This window comes from Dendrobates tinctorius, unplaced genomic scaffold (genome assembly GCF_039654945.1).
Source record: "Dendrobates tinctorius isolate UK_male_01 unplaced genomic scaffold, ASM3965494v1 ptg000016l, whole genome shotgun sequence".
In the NCBI taxonomy this organism is placed as follows: Eukaryota; Metazoa; Chordata; class Amphibia; order Anura; family Dendrobatidae; genus Dendrobates; species Dendrobates tinctorius.
In genome coordinates this window covers 47,421,095-47,444,596 of record NW_027361684.1, presented here as the reverse complement: position 1 = coordinate 47,444,596, position 23,502 = coordinate 47,421,095, and the positions used below count along the sequence as shown (strand labels likewise).

The window sequence follows — 23,502 nt, the reverse complement described above, 5'->3', positions numbered from 1 at the left end:
ATTCCCGCGGAAAAACTAGCGATTTGCAAGCGTAATTAGCTTGCAGAATGCTAGCGTTTTCCAAGCGATCTGTAGCATCGCTTGGAGAACTGATTGACAGGTTGGTCACACTCGTCAACACAGTGTTTGACGAGTGTGACCAACTTTTTACTATTGAGGCTGCCTATGCAGCATCACTAGTAAAAAGATCTAATGTTAAACATAATAAGAAAAAATAAAAAATCGGGTTATAGTCACCTTCCGGCGTCCCGCGCAGCCTTCCCGGGCCTCAGCGATGCTCCTGTTCCCAGTAATGCCTTGCGAGACCTTTGATGACGTCGCGGTCTCGCGATACTGTAGCGATCTCCCGAGGAATAGGGAGCACCGCTGAGGCCCGGGAAGGCTGCGCGGGACGCCGGAAGGTGAATATAACCCGATTTTTTATTTTTATTCTATTTTTTACAGGGATATTGTACCCACAGCCCGGAGGACAGTCTCCTCTCCTCCACCCCCTGGGTACTATCCGCAAATGTTCTGCTTACTTTTCGCATGGTGGGCACAGCCACATGTGGAAAGTAAGCAGAACAATGCATTCCTATGTGGGCGGAATCGCCGCGATTCCGCAAAATTAATGAGCATGCTGCGGATTTTTCCTCGATGCAATTCTGCCGCGGGAAATTCCGCAGCATTAGCACAGCATTGCGGAATCCCATAGGAATGCATGGGATGCTGTTTTTTTGGGTTTTCACGGCAAAAACACGCGTTAAAAACTGCTGCGAAAAACCCACGACGTGTGATCGCAGCCTTACTCTCACACAGCCTCTTGCAAAGTACCACCAACAGAACACCATCGCACTGCGCTTGCTGTTATGAACTGGTCACCGAGGAGGATGGCAGGAATAGGCTAGGCTACCAGGAAACCAGAAAGGTTGGTAACTTAGCAGATTGCAGACCCCTAATCCTAACAACACAACTAACAGTAGCCGTGGGGCGTACCTACGATGCCCTAGACTCCTCGGCACAGCCGGACAGCTAACTAAGCCTAAAGCAAGAAAGGTGAAATCTAAACTGCCCCGGAGTAGAACCCCAAAGGAATAGATAGCCCCCAAACATATATTGACGGTGAGACAAGATGAGACACAAACGCAGGCAGAAAATAGATTGAGCAAATGATGGGGCCCAAACTGACTAGATAGGAAAGGAATGACACTGTCTGCAATCATGCAAAAACCCTAAAAAATCCAACACGTCTGGTGTACAAAAAACACTGAGGTCTCACGACCTCTCCCCCACTATATCAGCATTCTGGTATGAACTGGCAGCAAAGCAAAAGAGACTAATATAACAGGCGACTGAACAAACTGACACAAGCTGTAACATATGGAGCGGGGTCCAGCACTGCCACAGCAGGGAGCATGCTGAACCCTCACAGCAAAGCAGAAAGAGGCAAAACCAGATCAGATGCAAAGGATTGGCAAATGAACAACTTGACTAAAAAATGCAGGATCAGGCAGGAGACAGCAGACCTCAGAATGCACAAGAAGAAACTAATCAGCAGCCACTGAAGGAAGCCTGCTCACTTAAATACTCCATTCAGTAACCCCTGATTTGCAATCATCGTCGTCAGGTGGCAGACTTCGGCCAGCTCCACTACCCACAGTAACCACCAGATGGAGCCCCAACTCAGAAGTCAAATCGAGAGAGTTCACAACAGCTTGCGTGAATTCCGCGCCGGCACAGTGAATTCTGCTGATCCCGGCGGCAGATGCGCGACATGTCTACAGGCAGAGGAAGCCGGTCACGGTAAAGGGGTATTCCCACAAACGAAAGTTCATTTTAAAAATTGACTGTGTCTGACTGTACGGAGCATACCACATCTCCTGGGCAGGGGAGGAAGCAAAAGACAATACTGACATTACAGCAGGGGATCACAGAGGAATCATTTTGTGAAGTAAAATATTTCAATGACTGTTTTTAAACAATATTTTACCTCACAAAATGTATCCTCTGCGATCTCCTGCTGTAATGTCAGAATTGTCTTTTGCATCCTCCCCTGCCCTGGTATGTTCTGTACACGGTCAGACACAGGGGTGAGAGATCAGATTTCAGGGAAATAAATGGATTAATCTTTCTCCAAAATACTGGATTAGTGATTTTATCTGTTAGCGCACAGAAGTCCAAGAATTTATTCCGAAATCTGATGTTGAAGCGGCCACAGAGTTGACCTTTGGACGTGCAGCAAGCAGATTACTGATCCTACATGCCTTAATCTCTCCTAAAAAGGGTGAGTAAATTTTAATTTACTTTTTCTACAATAACCCGGATAAGACCCTATTGCGCTTTTTCTGTTCCTTCAGCTATATCACAGGGGTGAGAGAGACAGAGCACAAGGGGGGAGAGGTTCTCAACGCTGCAAAGCCTGCCCCCATCGTGATATTACCGCCCTTCCGATGCGATAGCATCAGGCCTCCATCTAGTGTATATATATATATATATATATATATATATATGTGTGTGTGTGTGTTTTGAGGAATATTTTGTTTTAAAACTAGACAGAACTGCTGTATGTAAAAGCTCATGTTAAAATCGCATGTGTGTCTGGTGTATTTCTTTAGTGCGCACTTGATCAATATCCATTGGGCTAGGAGAAGGCAACTAGTGAACATTTCTTATTGTTCAACCTAGCAATTACTCTATTGGGCCACAATGGGGACATTAACACTCTATTGGGCCACAATGGGGGGACATTATTACTCTATTGGGGCCACAATGGGGGACAATATTAGTCTACTAGCTGAAGAGCCTGGTGTTGCCCGGGCATAGTAACTAACTGTGGTTAGTTATAACAAATTGTAATGATTATCCTCCATCCCATAGTCCAGTGCCCATATACTCATCATACATATCAACCATCCCAGAGACCTGTGCCCATATACCCATCATACATATCCTCCATCCCATAGTCCCGTGCCCATATACCCATCATACATATCCTCCATGCCATAGTTCCGTGCCCATATACCCATCATACATATCCTCCATCCCATAGTCCCGTGCCCATATACCCATCATACATATCCTCCATGCCATAGTTCCGTGCCCATATACCCATCATACATATCCTCCATCCCATAGTCCAGTGCCCATATACCCATCATACATTCTCCATCCCATAGTCCCATGCCCATATACCCATCATACATATTCTCCATCCCATAGTCCCGTGCCCATATACCCATCATACATATCCTCCATCCCATAGTCCCGTGCCCATATACCCATCATACATATCCTCCATCCCATAGTCCCGTGCCCATATACCCATCATACATATCCTCCATGCCATAGTTCCGTGCCCATATACCCATCATACATATCCTCCATCCCATAGTCCCGTGCCCATATACCCATCATACATATCCTCCATGCCATAGTTCCGTGCCCATATACCCATCATACATATCCTCCATCCCATAGTCCAGTGCCCATATACCCATCATACATTCTCCATCCCATAGTCCCATGCCCATATACCCATCATACATATTCTCCATCCCATAGTCCCATGCCCATATACCCATCATACATATCCATCCCATAGTCCCGTGCCCATATACCCATCATACATATCTGCCATCCCATAGTCCCGTGCCCATATACCCATCACACATCCTCCATCCCATAGTCCCGTGCCAATATACCCATCATACATGGCAACCTTTATGACATCATAGTGGCTATGGCAACCTATTATGACATCAGTCACCATGGCAACCATTATGACATCTTCGCCATGGCAACCATTCTGACATCATCGTCGCCATGGCAACCATTATGACATAACCGTCACTATTGCAACCTATTATGACATCATCGTCGCCATGGCAACCATTATTACATCATAATGAGGGGAGGGGCTTGATACACACACTTACACACACACTCGTTTTTATATATATATATATATATATATATATATATAGGGGGCCACAATGGTGACATTATTACTCTATTGGTGCCACAATGGTGACATTATTTCTGTAAAGTGGCCAGAGCAGGAGACATTACACTAAGGGTATGTGCACACTTTGCAGATTAGCGTGCGGAATTTGAAGAGAGAGAGACAGCGAGAGAATGAATATATAACAGACTGAAAACGTTGCTGCGGATCCGCAGAGAATTGACATGCTGCGGGAAAAAAAACACTGCAGATCTGCGTGGATTTTTCCGTAGTATGTGCCCAGCAATTCTAAATGTACCCTTTACTAACATTGTTTGTCCACTACACTGTGGATTGGATGCAATTCCGCGCTCCCAAAAACGCTGCGGATCCGCCTCAAAATCCCCACTGTGTGCACACAGCCTTAGGCTGTGTGCACACGCTGCGGATTTTGCTGCGGTTCCGCAGCGGTTTTGGCCGCTGCGGACCCGCAGCAGTTTCTGCTGCGGTGTACAGTACCATGATTCCCTATGGGAATCAAAAACCGCAGTGCAGACGGTGCGGAATTTTCCGCGCGGATTATCTGCGGTTTTCAATCCGCAGAAAGAATTGACATGTCAATTCTTTCTGCGGATTCCCCTGCGGTTTGCCATCTCCTCCATTGAGGAGATGAAAAACCGCAGGGCAAAACCGCAGAGCAATCCGCAGGTAAAACCGCAGGTCTTTTGACCTGCGGTTTCACCTGCGGATTTTACAAAATCCGCGCGGATGAATCCGCACCTAATCCGCAGCGTGTGCACACAGCCTTACAGTGATCAGAATCTGCCGAGGGGGATAATAAATGATTACGGCAATGTTTGCTGTGATTACGTCGGCGGTTTTCTCACTGCTGATAGATTTCTATAGGTGGACTTTTTTCATAGCTAGATCATGCTGACATTTTTGTACAGTTTATTCATTGTTGGATGGTTTTGGCGTTATCGGGGGGGGGGGCGCCATTTCAATTTTTGCTTCTGGTGGCAGAAACGGTAAAAAATACAAGACAACGTTGTGCATTATTCTGTGGATTTGGCGCTGAATTTTCATTTTGAAGCTGAAAAGTAATTAACATTTCTTTAAAATCCACAAGAGGGTATTTTGCTCATAAAGCTCTGTTCAGATTACGTTTTGGAGGGGGGAACGTTACAGCAGATGGAAGACACCTCACAGGATGTTTTCAATGGCTCGCAGGGGACAACGGGGGAAATGGTCATTCATTCGCCTTGTAGCGTAACCCACTGCAGATTTTACCTATGTAAATCCATAAAATACCAAGAAAAAGTGCTCCATGTGAATTGTGTTCTCTCCGACCTCGGCCCCTGTGCACACACTACAGCTGCTGCTGGCACCGGAGCGGAAGAGGTTACAGTCACCGAGAGCTCCGCTCTGCGAAAACGTGATGGAAACCTTGCGAGTGCGCATGCGTACTCCTAATCTTTGTTGTACTGTCGCCGTCAAGGCGGGAGGGCGCATGCGCTGTGCACTGGCAATGACAAGTGTAGATAAACCGGCTAGGAGAGGAAGCTGCTGCAGTGCACCCAGCCTGCCGGCCAGAGCACGGAGCCTGCGTGCAGATTACCGACATCGCTGCAGGAGCAGAACAAGATTGTCCCTGGGTATTGCAGATCAGTACAAGCTGAGACCACGAGATCTTTCCTGTGGAGTTAGGGACAGCAGCTCGGGCTTATGAGCAGCCTGAAGAGTCTCCCCACTACATCCAGAGCAGCAGATCACTGGGAGGAGGAGATACTGGGATCAGCAGCCGGAATGCCCAGACACCAGGGTGCGATGGGATGTCACTGACCAGCACCGACTGACATCCTACAGCAACCATCGCCCGATCCGATCGCATCCAGCAGACTTGCACAGCTCTGTCCTTAGACGACAACATGTCAGCGATCTTCTACCTCCTGACCACCCTGGGGGGCTATCTGGTCACATCAGCGCTGCTCCTGAGATTCCCCAGCCTCCTCCATAAGAAGAAGCAGCAGAAGTTCCGCTGCAGACACATCTCCCACCGGGGAGGTAAGGGTGCCAGGGTGCTGCCAGGGGTGACCCCAGGGCCAGTGATCGGTGGGCTCCCCCCTGCAGCCTTCTCTGGGGGCAGTCTAGGGAGCGGGACAGATTAATTTTATTATGACCTTGGGAAGTTATCAGAAATAATCTAGAACTAGATAATGGCCATAATGTAACAAAAAAAAAGCCCAATATTTTATCATCGCCAGATAATTGCAAATATCTGTTCTCTGGAAATATAGAAAAAAAGATAAAGATTCTATCACCCTTGAAAATACCCATTCATCACTGTCATGGGGACAATAAACAATCGAAATGTTCAAATAGAATTAACACCCTGTGAAGATATCGATTTCATCCCCAAATTGTTTATTGGCCAATGAAAAGCTGCTACATCTCTCAGGAACATGTTTCGTATTTTTGCCTACTCTTCCATGCTGTACACTGCAGCTCTGCTTATTAAAGGGACGCTCAAGTACTGAGTATCCCCTTATTAATGGCACCAGGCTGTAAAAAAAAGAAAATAATCCATACTTGGATGCTGCTGTACGCTCTTCGCCCTGTGTCCCCCGATGCTCCACCAACATATATAACATCACGTGACTACTTCCGAGTGGAAGAGAAAAATGTTTTTTTTTCCATCTCCCACCGAAATATTGACATTATTGCCTCCGATTGACCGCAGTGGTCACGTGACAATGTGTATGCCTGAGACTGTCGGAGGGGACAGGTCTAAGGTGCAAGTGTTAGGTTTTGTTTTTACATTATCCAGCACTCTTTGGTTATTGATAAGGGGTTGTCCAGTTATCGACAACCCCTTTAAGACTAGATTTTTGTTTTGTTTTTTGTACATACACAAGCTCAAAAGGAAGTGGGTGTTTGGGGGGCTGATTTCAGTTTCAGCATATATATGCTGGGAATAAACCTGTAAGCGACTGACCTTCAATCCGTTGACAATCTGCAGTGGGGTAGTATTATAACCGCGCTAAGAAAAAATTCCATAGAAGTCTATGGGGCCCTACCGTACCGCCTCTATGATCATGTGTTGATTTTTGCAAAAACTGTCTGAAATAACAATTCCGGCATCTAAGTCGGATTCTTTTATATTCAGGCATTCCCCTCTCTTAGCATTGATTTGAGGGGAGTAGTCTACGTAATGTGTTGCCATATGGAGGCAGCAAACTGCAGCACATGGAGGGTGCATGGTGCCTAACTCTACTCCTTTGACCTCTAAATGAAGGTGGTCTTAATAATCTGTATTATGATATACATTTTTATTCTTAAATTGACCATGGCTTTATATGCAATCGTTCGTGATTGGTCAGCGCTACAGAATATATGAGCGATATTTATTGTACCGTTGTCCACTAGGTCGCCGGGCTCTGTATTATGTATGCGTTATACATTATCAATGCGGCGTGCAGATACCATATACACATTGCAGGGCTTGGTCTGCTGTATTGATGCCGTGGTGTACTATTATATCATGGGGTTTAGCTTATCAAGTGCAATAAGGCGTTACGTACTGTAAGCATCCGAATGCGAGCACCTGCTGTCCTCCCTTAGCCTGGAGCCCGGCACATCCAATTGTCATTTATGCACTTGATCTCCTTATTTATTAAAAGGGCAGCTGCAATGTGCATCAGTGAGCGACACTATGATCTAGAGGCCGGCTGCAGCGCATGGGACATGCCAAGCACAACATGGCACCTACGTGACAGCCCACGGGCCCCACACACAGGACCGACCATGTGCTGCTGCAGTTCTGCACCGTAACGGACGCACGGAACCAGGACCCACTTTTAAATAAACATCATTTGCATAATTTAATAGGGTGAATTCTTCACCCGCCTGTTTTTAAAAAGAAGCTTGCTGGAATGGGATGCACCAGGTTTATTAATAGGCCTGTGCTTGTTAATACATTAGGCGCATCTTCGGGAGGTCCGTGTGCCACAAAATGAGATTTCTGCTGTAATTTACATCAATGTCTAACAAATTCTAGTAAATTTGGCAACGTCCACTGTTTAGAAGAGTGCCAATGCCAATAAGAATGTGAAGGCCACGTTCACACGTTCAGTATTTTACATCCGGTATTTGGCAGCCATAACCAGGAGAGGGTGAAAAATGCAAAAGTGGTGACATGTTTCTATTAGACTTTTCCTCTCATGTTACAGATACTGATGTAAAAAACTGACCAAATGCCGACAGTGTGAACGTGGCCTGAAAAAAAAAAAATATGCATGATCGTTTCCCATCCCCCTCCCTAAAGTTTCGATGTTGGCGACTCACCGGTCCTGTGGAGTCTCCAAAAAGTCACCGTATTAGATTGGATTAAAATTTAAATTACGGTAGATTGTAACCCCAAAGGGGCCAGGAAAAGAAAATCCTGACGTGTTCCATCATATGCCGTATTATGGAGGCACCGTATGGCAGCATATACACTGCTAATATGGAACCTTAGGGACTCCTTTTTTGCTAGGGTAAGGCTAAGTTCACTAAGTTCAACACAAAAAAAAGTCATCAGTTTCATCCAGAAAACTCGGATGATTTTTTTTTCTCACCTCTCGGTCATCTGCATGCAATCCGTTTTTTGTTTTTTTTTGTTTTTGTTTTTTTTTACAGCCTCAGCTATTAACCATTTACAAATTTAAATGCAGTTTACTTCCCTATGTTAAAGGGGTTGTCCACTACTCGGACACCCCTTCTCACTGTGAATCGACAGGAAGTGAGCGGTCAGCCGCAGCTGTCACGGCCTCTTGATTACTTATACGTCCGAAGGTGAGGACAGGGATGCCAGCCCTGGGGTCACGTGACATAACAGCCTCACGTGAGCCCCTGGAACGCGAGTGACAACACCGCTTGCATCCATTAAAAAAACAAAACAACAGATGCTATACTGTGGCTCTGCATGGCACTATGGCATTATTTTTTTTTAGACTTGAAAGAACACAGTCTCATCAGTCACACGGAAGAATCTAGTGCAAAAAAAGTAAGTGAAAAAAATCCCTTATTTGCACTGGCCTACTGAATAACATGGGTGCGAGTGCTGTCCCGTTATTTTATGGACAGCACTTGGACCGAAAATAAAATGTGTGAACGTTCCCTAAAGAATATATGCCCACGCCTTTTGCCAGCTGGTGAATGTGGGTGAAAGTTTTATACATTCCTTAGGTTCTAGGTTTTTACACTTCACAAGAAAGAGAACCTAATAGATTAAAGGAGATGTCCACTACTCTCAATCACCATGTTTTCCCCATTACAAAATGTGCCATTCCAGCAGCGTCCGCAATGGCTCTCCCAGGGCTTGCGTGGCTTTATGTCATGCGGTCCTTGCGGACAGTCAGCGTCCACTTCACTATCCCTTCTTCCGGACAAATCAGACATCTGGAGGAAGTGAGAGAGCAGTCGCAGTGATGTCTGAAGGAGGGGAGGGTGAAGTGGCCGCCGATTGGCTGCAGGGATTGCATGACATAAAATGTCACGTAAGTCCCGGGAGAGTCAGTGCCAACACTGCTGGATCGGCACTGGATGTGAGCATAGGTGTTTTTATTTTGTAAGAAGTGAACATGGTGATTGAGAAGGGGGTTGTCCGAGCTATGGATATCTCCTTTCAGGATCCCTTTACAGCTCTAACGTCAGTGTTCGTGTGCTTTTACTTTTTTCCTTGTATTACACATAAACATATTATTCTGTGGGGCTATTGTGTTTTTTTTTTTTTTCGACTGACGGTTCACATACAAATAGATGTTCAGCCCTGGTCCTGGTGCAAACAGGACTTTGTTGTTCTAGTGAATGAATCCGTGAAATAAGCTTGGGAAGCCTTGATCCCAATTCCATTTGCATAGAAGAAAAGTGGATGACGTATAAATGAAGAGCGGCCCTTATTTGCAAATGCAAAATGTCTACAGATATATGATTAATGCAAGGTTCAGAGGAACATCAGCAACGTCAGACAGACATGTCTGACATGGCTCCATTGACTTATTGCGTTGCGGAAGGGAGAAGGAGCTGCCTGCTATATAGACCAAGGACTGTCTCAGTCCTGGATAGGACAACAACAGAGCATGCTATCATTTTTTTCTACACGACCATTGGAAAAAAATGGTTGTTTACGTGTGGTTATTAATTACTATTGATCACTGTACCGTTTGTGTGCAGTCCGTTGTGCTACAGACAACACCATGACTGAAAACATGGCTGTCGTGAACCCAGCCCCCAGTCTAAGGTTTGCTTCAGTCAGCATATGAAAAATCTGTGTTTTTTTATCAAGGAAAATGGTCAATTTTTTTATTTGCATGATGTTCAGTTTTTCAGTCATCGTACAGTACACAGTTATCAGTAACTGTAGGCACGTCCTGGCACTTTGACAGCTTTCTCCACAGAAATTCAGCATTGTAAGGCTGGAGACATTCTAGCGTTTTTAAAATCGGGCAAATTTTGTTTGCCTGAAAAGTCGAATGAGTGTCATACAAGTGCATTTGTCATGCGAGTACAATCTGACTTTTAATGCCTAGCATCCGATTTACATGCAAATGTGAGACGATTGCAATGTGATTTTAACATGAGCTTTTACATAGAGCAATTCTCTATATCAGGGAAGGGCAATTAATTTTCCCGAGGGGCCACATGAGAGACCATGACTGTTGTGGAGGGCCGAACCAATAGCTTGAAATTAATTGTACTCAATATTAATTTATTAATATTAACTGTATCACTTAATATTGAGCAGAATTAAGTATGCTGACTCCCCCTATATATCTTTGAACCCAAGTACAGCCCTTCTGTATATCATATGAACCCCCCACAGCCGCTTATATACAGCCTCCCCATATACAGCATGAGCCTCGCACAGCCACCCCATATACAGCATGAGCCTCGCACAGCCTCCCCATATACAGCATGAGCCCAACACAGCCTCCCTATATACTGCATGAGTCCCACACAGCCTCCCCATATACAGCATGAGCCTCGCACAGCCTCCCCATATACAGCATGAGCCCAACACAGCCTCCCTATATACTGCATGAGCCCCACACAGCCTCTCCATATACTGCATGAGCCCCACACAGCCTCCCCATATACAACATGAGCCCAATACAGACTCCTTGTAAACTGCATGAGCACCACACAGCCTACCTATATACAGCATGAGCCACACACAGGCTCCCTATATACAGCATGAGCCCCACACAGCCTCCCTATATATTGCATGAGCCACACACAGCCTCCCTATATACAGCATGAGCCCCACACAGCCTACCCACATCCAGCATGAGCCCCACACAGCCTCCCCTTATACGGCATGAGCCCCACACAGCCTCTCTATATACGGCATGAGCCCCACACAGCCTCCCTATATACGGCATGAGCCCCACACAGCCTTCCCATATACAGCATGAGCCCAACACAGCCTCCCTATATATTGCATGAGCCCCACACAGCCTCTCCATATACTGTATGAGCCACACACAGCCTCCCTATATACAGCATGAGCCCCACACAGCCTACACATATACAGCATGAGCCCCACACAGCCTACACATATACAGCATGAGCCCCACACAGCCTTCCAATATGCTGCATGAGGCCCCCATAGCCTCACCACGTGCAGCATGTCACCCCCATAGCCTTCCTGTGTGCAGCATGACACCCACCATAGCCTCCCCATGTGCAGCAAGACAACTACATAGCCTGCCCATGTGCAGCATGTTACCCCCCATAGCATCTCCATGTTCTGTATGACAGCCCCATAGCCTCCCCATGTGCAGCATGTCACCCCCATAGCCTCCCCATGTTCAGCATGACAGCCCCATAGAATCCCCATGTGCTGTCTGTCACCCCCATAGAATCCTCATGTGCTGTGTGTCACCCCTATAGAATCCCAATGTGCTGTCTGTCATCCCCATAGAATCCCCATGTACTGTCTGTCAACCCCATAGAATCCCCATGTTCGTACGCATGAAAAAAAAAAACACCACTTGCTCACCTCCGTCCCGCTCCCTGGCGATCTGATCTTCTCCCTGCCTCCAGTCCGCTGACTGGCCAGAGGCCCCTCCTCCACCAATGCTGACTACGCCTAGGGAGACAACAGTGAGAGCCGGCAGGCACGGTGCGGTCCGTGGACCTCTGGTTTCCCGCCTAACGGCTGTCTCTTTGCTCAGGTCTGCTCTATATAATTTACACGTAGTTTTCAAATGAAAAATTCTGGATATAAGTGTATATATATATATATAGATAGAGAGGATAGATAGATAGAAGTAAATATGCGTGTGAGATATATAATCAGTGCTATGTGTGTGTAACTTCCTGTACATTATTTTTTTAGGAAAAAAGTTCCCTTCAGGAAAAAAATGCATGGCATCCCCCAAAATTTTATTAACCAGCAGAGGGAAAGCGGACAGCTGGGGGCAAATGTTTATAACCTGGAAATGGGGTAATACACATGGAGCTTCCCAGGCTATTAGTATCAGCTAACAGCTGTATACTTAGCCTTTCCTGGTTATTAAAATGGGAGACCCCCCAAAAAAAAAAAATTACGTAGAGTCCTCCTATAATTAATAGCAAGCAAAGTCTAGGAAGACAGCTGCAGGCTGATATTAATAGTCTAGAAAGGAGCCATTGATATTTTCTTTGTACCAGACTAGAAACAACAGCTCTCGGAAAGAGGACAGCTGAGAGCAGATGTTTATGGATATTGTCCACCTCCCAGACTAAAAGCATCAGCTTTCAGCCACCGCAGAAAAAGCGCATCTATAAGATGCGCCAGTTCTGGCACTTAGCCTCGGTCTTCCCACTTGCCCTGGTGCGGTGGCAAGTGGGGTGATAGTATTTGGGTTGATGTCTCCTTTATATTGTCAGGTGACATCAAACCCCTGGGTTAATAATGCAGAGGCGTCTATAAGATGTCCCCCATTTCTAAACCCCATAGTGATATTAAAAGGAAATACACAGACCCTGAATAAAGTCCTTTATTTGTAATAATGATACAGACTCGTTTAATGAGTTTACATTTACCAAAAACACGGATACTCCCATCAACGCCCAATCCACTAAAGCCAATGTATCCTGTAACAGAATTAAAATAATAAGTAACCATATTCCTCACCAATCCGCCGAGAAGATAATAATCCATTTGTCCCATGACAGATCTGGCTCTGCTACATCTAAATGGCAGGCTGCATTGTTGCATGATGCGACGATACAGCCTGCCATCCAGCAGAGACACTGAGCTGTGCATGCTTGCTCACCTCAGTGCCTCACGGTGAACTCCTTTCACCTCGCTGACGTCACCGCAAGCATGATAAAGTTCTCACGCTTGCTGTGCTGTCAGAAAGGTCCTGGAAGTTCACAACCAAAGAACTCAGTTCAACTCACTGAAAATACATGTGCAGTAAGCTGCACACGCACTGCACTAATTATATATTTGACTAACAACTTTTTATCTATTCTATGTGTATATATCTATTCTATCAGGTCACGCTGTGATTTTACTGTACGCGACAGATGAATTATTGGCTTTTCAAAGGACACGGGTGTGTAAAAATCGGACAGTACTCGCATGGTCTGAGTGACATGCAACTTTTTTTTATCACACCCATTGACTTCTGTTGGTGAATGTGATCCGATTTTTGCATACAATTGCAGCATTCTGAATTTTTTTTACTTGGTCCGATCGTGATCCAATCCAAACAGTAAAAAAAAAAATCGCAGATGAACACACAATCACACTATAACATTGGTCCAAATGCAATCCAATTTTTAATCGAATTGCATTTGTCCGATTTAATTGCAAGTGGGAGTGGGCCCTAATAGTATTAACAAGCAGATTAACCTTATATCTGCAGATTGATAGCATTTGGGGAAATAACAGGTACCTAATTTGGCCCGAGGCCTAAAAGAAATGATATAACAAATATAAAGGCAAATAGTGCCGCTTTAGACTGCAGGATGTTTATGGATGCCCTTGACATTTTGGAGTTACAATACTAAGTATCTGTGAATGTTTTGTCTGTTTTTAAACAGAAGTTCTTCCCTACAATACACAGTCTGAAATCTGACTATGTGTCAGCTGTGGGTATTACCGGGATGGTGTTTGACAGGTGCAAGACACAACATTGCTGCTCCTTGTGACGATCTGCTCGGTCTGTCTACATTATTGTTAGCTACGTATCTAAACAATAGCGAACCAGGGAAGGGCCGCAGCACAAGGGCAAACGGAGTCCCTCATAATATAGCGGTCTTCTCATGGAAGCAATGGAAGATATCGGAATATGACCATGTTCTATCCCACAGTGGATAATCTACCTTGCTGTACTAATGTGGCATTTGACAAATTGTCCTTTGTACCTTTTATCAGTTAGTGTACGGGAAGTCATAAAACACTTTACCATCTGTGTCCAGTCCGCTCATGTCAAGAGATTTGTTACAATGAATAGCCAGAAAAGTCTAACATCCAGAAAATTTCTAGTTATGGTCGGATTTTCGCAACCAGTGATGCACAGAGCAGCTGTGGTTCTCTAGGCCTGAACTTGACAGACTCATAGGCAGGTGCGTAAAGAAGGGAGTGGACATACGGGGCAAATGTCACCGGGGGGCACAGGGGATGTTTCACAGGGGGCACCGTCGGATCACGTCATGAGGTAAGGTTACCATCTTGTCTCATGATCTGACCTGACCCCCAGGGAACGACGTTGCTGTCCATGGAGGTAGGGACTGGGTAAGGGCCGCCCTACCTGAAGTCAATTGAACTCTCATCTTTCCGCTTGATTATTTTGGAAATTTACCCCATTTTTCGGCTACAATAGTGACTATTGATATGTGTATGGCTAAACCCGTAAGCCTAGTTCACATGTTGCAACCATGGTTTACTGTAAATTGCTGTGGTTTTATGGAAAGTACTGGAGAAGCTTATAATAACCATATGCTTTATCTGTACATTCACTGAACTGTCAGAAGAAGCAAGTTATGTGAAGAACGTTACTACGACTATTTCTCATAGTTGGCAAATGTTAAAATTAGTCTGTCAGCATAAAATGACTGTTCAAAACAAGCACAGTGTGCCCTTAGCATTGCCAAACCGAACATTGCACCTTCCCACCCACTTATTTTTCATCTATCTATATCCCAGCCACAGTTGATTGTCAACTCTGGCTTTATAGAACCAGAGACGGAAGAAGATAGATGGGAAACAAGTAAGTGGCCACCGCAAGGGTGCTTGTTTTGAACAGTCATTTTGTGCTGACAGACTTCCTTTATTGAACACACTTTGGTCGTCATTCATTATGGAGGCATGCAAAGTGCACTTCATATCATCCTGCATATGATTCCTAATGGTAGACATATATTAACAGTCTTTTTTTGTGGATAAGGTTACCAAGCAAAGCTATATTAGAAGGTAGGCTGGCCAGTTTTCCTGTTGATCCTGGTGTCATTTAGTAATGGGATAGAGCACATTAGTTTTTTCTTGGGTAACCTAAGCCTTTTTTTTCCTGGATACCCAACATAGTAATTGCATAACATTAATTTCATGGTATATAGTAACATTTTTTCCATTGCATCCATTCATTTATTTTGTACAGATCGCTTAGTATTTGGGCTCACAGAATCTAAAACTAGACCTGTTGTGATGTCTGAACTTTGAGGCTTCAAACCCAAGTGAAAGTTCTCTTCTACATCTAACCAGAGGAAGCTAGAATAAATCCTCTGCTGATTCCTGACTACATCGCTGTTACCATTTACAACTTCTCATGCTGTGTTTGGTCTTCTGGTGTGGCTGAATACTTACCGCCAGCTGTGAGTATAGTGGATCCAGCTGTCCCTTGATCACTTTTGCATACTACATTTATTAACATGGACAGATGTTTGGAATTCGGGATCTTAAACTGTTTTCTTTTTTTTTCTTAGTCCATTGTCTTGAAGAGTTAAATAGGTTGTCCTCTACCCTTATTAAGCTAGGTTGTCCTCTACCCTTATTAAGCTACTGTTTTGCCATAAATGCTCAAAGATCATGCCCCTACATAAATCCATATAGCTTTCCTGCCAGTTTCATGTTTCTTTTGTACACTTCTGGTTCACTTCCTTTGCCCCACGTCATCAGTGTTGCCGTCACAGCCATCACTTCCTCTTCAGATTCCTCTGCTCCCTTCTGACTACATTTCCCATCAACTCTTGTGCTGGGCTGCAAGCCAGCAGTGAGCACAAACCTGTAACTCCACCTAAACCCCCTGCCACTCAGTGTCACACACAGTTCCCACATAACATCCAGTCAAGGAAAGCTGTTACAGACAGTGATTAGAAGTAATGCACAATGCACCAGAACATCAATACAGATTATCCCCTACCCCCTCTCTTGTATGCACCCATCCATCTACTGGAAGGATAGGGGCGGTTACACCTTGCAACATTGAAGTCCTGGGTTTGTATGCTCTCCCCATGTTCACTTGGGTTTCCTCCAGATATTCCAAGTTTCCTCACACCATAGATATACTGAAAGAAAATTTAGATCATGAGGTCCAGTGGAGACAGTGATGATGATTTCTGTGCTGCGGAAAATAATAGCGCTGTAAAAACAAGTAAAACAAATAAATAAATGAGTGGGAAAAGAGATATGAATGTATGTATATAATAGAGGGAATATAGCAGCATATATACATACATATGCAAGATGTCTGATGGAGCAGCGTGAGCTCTGCTGAATGGAGCCCACCCATGGAGCAAGCCTTGGCCCACCCATCAGTTTCCAGAGTACTGAATTCAGGGAGATTTTGATGTGACATCACAAGAAGTCAGAGGATTCTCAGCCAGAGGTTATGTGACCAAAAGAGCAGCTCAGATTACAGAAGGATTTGTGAAATCAAGGTATTTAGTGAAGAGCTTATCTATGCCAGTTAGGTCACATGCAAGGGACTTGTAAAAAGTTGCCAGCCCCTTTAAATATAACAAAAAGAGAATAACTCACTGGCCCTTGCTCCAGCATTGATTCTCTGTAATTGCCTATAACAGACAAACAGTCATATAAAGTCTTGGCCAAAAAGTGGTGGCAGCCTTGAATGTGTTCCAGAAAATGAAGTATTTCACCCAGAAAATTATTGTAATTACACGTTTTGTTATACACACATTTATTTCCTTTATATGTATTCAAACAGCTAAAAAAAGAGAAAAAATTTGCAAATTGGACATCATTTCACTCAAAACCCCAAAAATGGGCCCGACAAAGTTGTTGGCGCCTATCCAAAATTGTGGGTAAACAACTTGGTTTCAAGTATGTGATGCTCATTCAAACTCACCTGTGGCAAGTAACAGGTGTGGGCAATATGAAAATCACACCTAAAACCTTATAAAAAAGGGAGAAGTAGACTCTTTGCATTGTGTGTCTGTATGCCACACTAAGCATGGAGCGCAGAAAGAGAAGAAGCAAACTGTCCAATGGCAAGATCTCAAGGTTACAAGTCCATCTCCAGAGATCTTGATGTTCTTTTTACACAGTGCGCTACATAATCAAGAAGTTTACAATGCATGGCACTGTAGCTAATCTCCCTGGACATCGACGGCAGAGAAAAATTGATGAAAGGTTGCAACGCAGGATAGTCCGGATGGTGGATTAGCAGCCCCAATCAAGTTCCAAAGAAATTCAAGCTGTCCTGCAGGCTCAGGGTGCATCAATGTCAGTGTGAACTATCCGTCAACATTTAAATTAAATGAAATGCTATGGCAGTAGACCCAAGATGGCCTAACTGCTGACCTAACACAGGACATGTAAAGCTAGAGTGCAGTTTGCCAAAATGTGCATAAGCCAAAATCCTTATGGGAAAGCATCTCGTGAACAGATGAGACCAAGATAAAGCTTTTTGGTAAAGCATATCATTCTACTCTTTACCGAAAACGGGATGAGGTCTACAAAGAAAATAACACAGTACCTACAGTCTAATATGGTGGAGGTTCAAAGATATTTTGGGGTTGTTTTGCTGCCTATGGCACTGCCGTGCCTTGACTGTGCAAGGCATCAAGAATTCTGAAGATTACCAAAGGATTTTGGGTTGCAATGTAGTGCCCAGTGTCCTAGGTCATGGGTCTTCCAGCAGAACAATGTCCCCAAACATGCTTCAAGAATCACGCAAAATTGGATGGAAACAAAGCTCTGGAGAGTTCTGAAGTGGCCCGAAATGCATCCTGATCGAAATTCCATTGAACACTTTTGGAGAGATCTTAAAATTGCTGTTGGGAGAAGGCATCCTTCCAATATGAGAGACCTGGAGCAGTTTGCAGAAGAAGAGTGGTCCAAAATTCCAGTTGAGAGGTGTGAGAAACTTGTTGATGGTTATAGGAAGTGATTGATTGCAGTTATTTATTCCAAAAGGGTGTGCAACCAAATAGTAAGTTGAGGGTACCAACAATTTTGTCCTGCCAAATTTTGGGTTCTGCGTGAAAGTACGTCCAATTGCCTTTATCTCTTTTTGGTGTTGTTTCAATACACACAAAGGAAATAAACATTTATAACAAAACATGCAATTGCAGTAATTTTCTAAGAGAAATACTTCATTTTCTGGAACAATTTCAAGGGTGACAACACTTTCGGCCATGACTATGTTCCTTTCTTTGCTTTCTAACCAATCAACTACATGAAAATGATAAATTTAGTAGAAGTACTGTGACACACAGCAGGCCACTGTGGCTGTACTTTCTGTATCTATATCACAATGAGGAAACTAAGTATTTGATACACTGCCGATTTTTCAAGTTTTCCAACCAACAAAGAATGGTGAAGTAAGTCATTTTTATTGTAGGAACACTTCAACTGTGAGAGGCAAAATCTTACAAAATAATCCAGAAAATCACATTGTATGATTTTTACATAATTAATTTACATTTTCTTGAATGAGATAAGTAATTGGTACAATAGGAAAACGGAGCTTTATATTTGGTACAGAAACCCTTGTTTGCAGTTACAGAGATCAGATGTTTCCTGTCGTTCTTGACCAAGTTTGCACACACAGCAGCAGGGATTTTCCTCCATACAGATCTTCTCAAAATTTCTCAGCTTTCGAGGCTATCGCTGGGCAACATCGAGTTTTAGCTCCTTCCAAAGATTTTCGATTTGGTTCAGGTCTGGAAACTGGATAGGCCACTCCTTAACCTTGAAATGGTTCTTACGGAGCCACTCCTTACTTGCCATGGCCATGTGTTTTAGGTCATTGTCATCCTGGAAGACCCAGCCACGTACCATCTTCAATGCTCGTTCTGAGAGAAGGAGGTTGTTGGCCAAAATTTTGCGATACATGACCCCATCCATCCTCCCTTCAATACGGTGCAGTTGTCCTGTCCCCTTTGCAGAAAAACACCCCCAAAGTATGATGTTTCCCCAACCATGCTTCACAGTTGGGACAGTGTTCTTGGGGTAGTACTCATTCTTTTTCTTCCTCCAAACACGGTGAGTGGCGTTGGTACCAAAAAGTTCTATTTTGGTCTCATCTGACCACATGACCTCCCATCTGGATTATCCAGATGGTCATTGGCAAATTTCAAATGGGCCTGGACATGTGCTGGTGTGAGCAGCGGGACCATGCGTGCTCTGCAGGATTTTAATCCATGATAGTGTAGTGTGTTACTAAAAGGTAATGTTTGAGATTGTGGTCCTAGCTCTTTTCAGGTCATTGATCAGGTCCTCCCGTGTAGTTCTAGGCTGATTTCTGACCTTTCACAAATTCATCCTTATGCCACAAGGCAAAATCTTGCTTGGAGCCCCAGACCGAGGAAGATTGACAGCAATCTTGTGTTTCTACCATTTTCTAATAATTGTGCCAACAGTTGTTGCCTTCTCAACAAACTGCTTGCCTATTGTCCTGTAACCCAGTCCAGCCTATCCTGCAGGTCTACAATTTGGTCCTTGGTGTCCTTAGACAGCTCTTTGGTCTTGGCCATAGTGGAGAGGTTTACTTATTTAAAAATTATACAATGTGATTTTCTGTTTTGTTGTTTGTTTGTTTTTTATGTTTAGATTCTGTCTCTCACAGTTAAAGTCTACCTACAATAAAAATCATAGACCTCTCCATTCTTTGTAGGTGGGAAAACTTGCAAAATCGACAGTGTATCAAATACCTATTTGCCCCACTGTATAATTATATGTGTGTATATATATATATATATATATATATACAGAAACCCCCCAATTGAGGTGGTCCTTTTTGTCCTTTCTCATTATCGGGTCCTCTACCAGAGGCCTGGGAGTGTGAGGGTTCTGTGCAGGATCTTAGTTGTTCCCAACATTGCGCTTTTCTGGACAGAGTTCAGATGTTGCTCTTGGGATCTGTTGTAGCCATTTTCCCAACTTAGCCGTCACTGCAACAAGTGCTCCTATCACCACTGGAATCACTTCTCATATTCCTCCTTTCTGATGTTGCTGTCAATTGGCACTGCCACATCTTTTATCATTGCTGTCTTCTGATACCAGTCTCCAGTCTTCTTTTCCAAGGGGGGCACATACTTCTGTTGTTCTTGCTGGTTGTATAGCCAAGCATTTCCATGATTGCTGAGGCAGTAGCATAGATCAGTTTATTAGTTTGAGTTATGGTGGTGGTAGGTATTGATGTAAGTGACATCTTCTAGCATACTGCTTTGCTGAGCCATGGCAGTCGATCTCTGGTATTGATGGTATTTAGTTTATCTAAGATCTTTTGTTTCAGATAAGCTACAGTGCTCTCCTTGCAGGATTGGATTGTTCTTATAGGTCTTCATGTGGGGTGGATCTGCAGTGCAGTTGATCTCAAGTTGTGATAATAGCTTTCTCTTTATGACATTGAATGTTGGGTGACTGACTAGTTGTTTCTCAGTGGACATGCAGGTCTTGTATTCATCCAGGGTTTCCTCATATATCCTCTCTCATTTGGTCTGCTGTTACAGTAGCATTTCATCAGATCCAGGTTCTCTTGCCTAGCCCATTTATCATCAGATTGTCTTGGTTCCTCGACATCTGACGCGGCCTTGTTAATCCAGGCGACGTCCGAACTGGCATGACTTTATTTGTTCGCCCAAAGACCACTAGTGGTATATTATTTCCAACAGGGCAGAGCTGGGATTTGAACCCCATTCCCCCCTGTCGTAGGCTATGAACTTAACCATTACGGAGCACGCTGTGAGGAGAAGATGGAGAACATAATTTCTCCATGTTTTCTATTTTGTGAGTTTGTGGAAATCGGACTGCACTCAGATGACATCCATGAATGAATGAGTGGCATCTGATGTCAAAGTGAAATTGGTCATCAGCACTGCGCTAAAAAAGCATCAGGTGGCACTTGTCCGATGTATATGGTGGTTACAGCAAGCCCTTAATAGAAACGAGCATTCACCCATATTTATGGCATTGACATGGATGAATAAACACTTCTACTCTCTATTCCTCGAGAACTGCGATTCCTTGTATGTTTAGGATTGAGACCTTGGATCAAGGTCAAATACCTTGGTATCTTGAGCTGTTATTATTTGTCAAACTGCTTCTGCTTCCCACTTGAATGTATTTTTGCTATATTATTATGATGTCGTTATACATTACATACTTTTCAGTAGAGCATGAGAAGGGGTGAAAGTATAAAAAGTCGTCAAGTGCAGCCCACATATGGCATGTGCCATAATTTGCTAATTTTTTTTCCAGAAGAGGCATAAACGCATTAGTAGATGTCACCATTTAATTGCATCCTCCTGTGGCGCATTCTACTTTTTAGAAGACAATTCATCCTGGTTTCTGCATCAATGATTCAGATTGGTTACAAGGTGACAGGTCAGAGCAGACCATGATAGGGAAAATGCCGTTTATATCAAATATTATTTCACCAGATGTTGGAATGTTTGACAAGAGTGTAAGGTGGCCTTAAGCCCCCGTCACACACAGTGATCTCGCTAGCGAGATCACTGCTGAGTCACAAGTTTTGTGACGCAACAGCGATCTCACCAGCGAGATCGCTGTGTGTGACAATTACCATCGACCGGCCCCCCTGCCGGTATCGCTGATCGTCCTGGAATGGCCAGGACATTTTTTTGATCGCTGGTCTCCCGCTGGCCAGCACGCATTGCTGCGTGTGACAGGTGGGAGACCAGCGATCAGTGAGCTGGTAACCAAGGTAAACATCTGGTTTCTAAGCGCGGCGCTTAGAAACCCGATGTGTACCTTAGTTACCAGCGCGCTGGTACAGGGAGCTGGTAACCAAGGTACACATCGGGTTTCTAAGTGCCGCGCGCCGCTTAGAAACCTGATGTGTACCTTGGTTACTAGCTCGCTGCACCAGCGCGCTGGTAACTAAGGTACATAGTGGGTAACTAAGCGACATGCATCGCTTGTTACCCGCGTGTCGCTGGTGCTGATCGATGCTGAGATCTGCCTGTTTGGCAGCTCACCAGCGATCCTGACAAGTTCATATCGTTGTCGGGATCACTGGTGAGTCGCTATGTGTGACGGGGCCCTTACTCGTTAGATGGAACCCGCTGGGACTGTACAAGATGAGAAGATAAATCTCCACCTGAGGAATCTGACAGCAACTTACTCCTCTCATCCTATTGAGAACACGTGCACATTTGACAGAGCCGAACATGCATGTGTATGTGTTTAGTGTAGGAGTACCGGTTATTATCAGTCCCACATTTCAGGATTCTTGATTTATTCTCCAGCTCTGTAATACAATGACTGAACCACACCTAGCACACTGGGCCATAAGACACAACATATTATGTTGTCAAGGTATATTACAATTTGGGATCAGGAGCGATGGTGGGCAGACAAGTGTTTGTTGGGCCGACAACCATCTAATGTGTATGGCCAGATTTTGTCTTCCCATGGCAGGCAGTGTATTTCTTTTGAAAGGTTTTTCCACCACTTTGATGTGAGGTTCCATTATGGATAATATACTATAAGATAAATGGGAATCTAAAACCCAACACCCCCATCGATCTGCTGTTTGCAAATACTAGAAGCTGTTTAGGCTCACCTGGTGATGTGAATCCTCTAAGCCTTATGTCCGGGTGGGCACACGGACCTCGGACGTTGGTGCAGTAAGCAGGAAGGCACGTGAGTAGAGAGGGCTTGGCACATTAAATAATCTTGGGAGAAGATGTCACTGAACCACATTGGGCAACCTGCAAAACCTGACGTGGAGCACAACAGAGAGCAGCAGTCCGAGGTGAAGGAAGCAGAGCCTGGGATACCCTGCTACAGGTGTGTAACAGCTACAATATTCTGCAGCAGCCACTAAAGAGAGTGACGGAGTTGCAATGTCCTGCTTGGTACACTGTTTACATCCGGTTTCTGTAGACCTGACAAACAGCTGATTGGTGGAGTTACGGATCCCCACCAGTCTGATATTGATGACCTATCATAAGCCATCAATATCAAAGTGGTGGAAAACATCTTTAGTTAAAATGCATCCTTTGTCTAGGTTAGTGAGGTAGCAAAGTGACAGAGACCCTGGACAGTGGTTATCTATCCTTAATGGAATCTGAAAAAAATTATTCTAGTTTAGCCCAAATGATTTCATAGTCTTTTTTTT

At 44.3% G+C, this 23,502-nt stretch overlaps 1 protein-coding gene across 1 annotated transcript in view; it reads left to right on the top strand.

Annotated features, from left to right (window-relative positions):
- The first annotated feature begins 5,411 nt into the window (after positions 1-5,411).
- Positions 5,412-23,502, top strand: part of GDPD1 (glycerophosphodiester phosphodiesterase domain containing 1) — a 115,520-nt gene continuing 97,429 nt past the window's right edge. Inside the window, exon 1 of the mRNA XM_073565805.1 lies at positions 5,412-5,983. Coding sequence (XP_073421906.1) covers positions 5,848-5,983 — 136 coding nt within the window. The 5' untranslated portion in view covers positions 5,412-5,847. The remainder of the gene's footprint in view (positions 5,984-23,502) is intronic.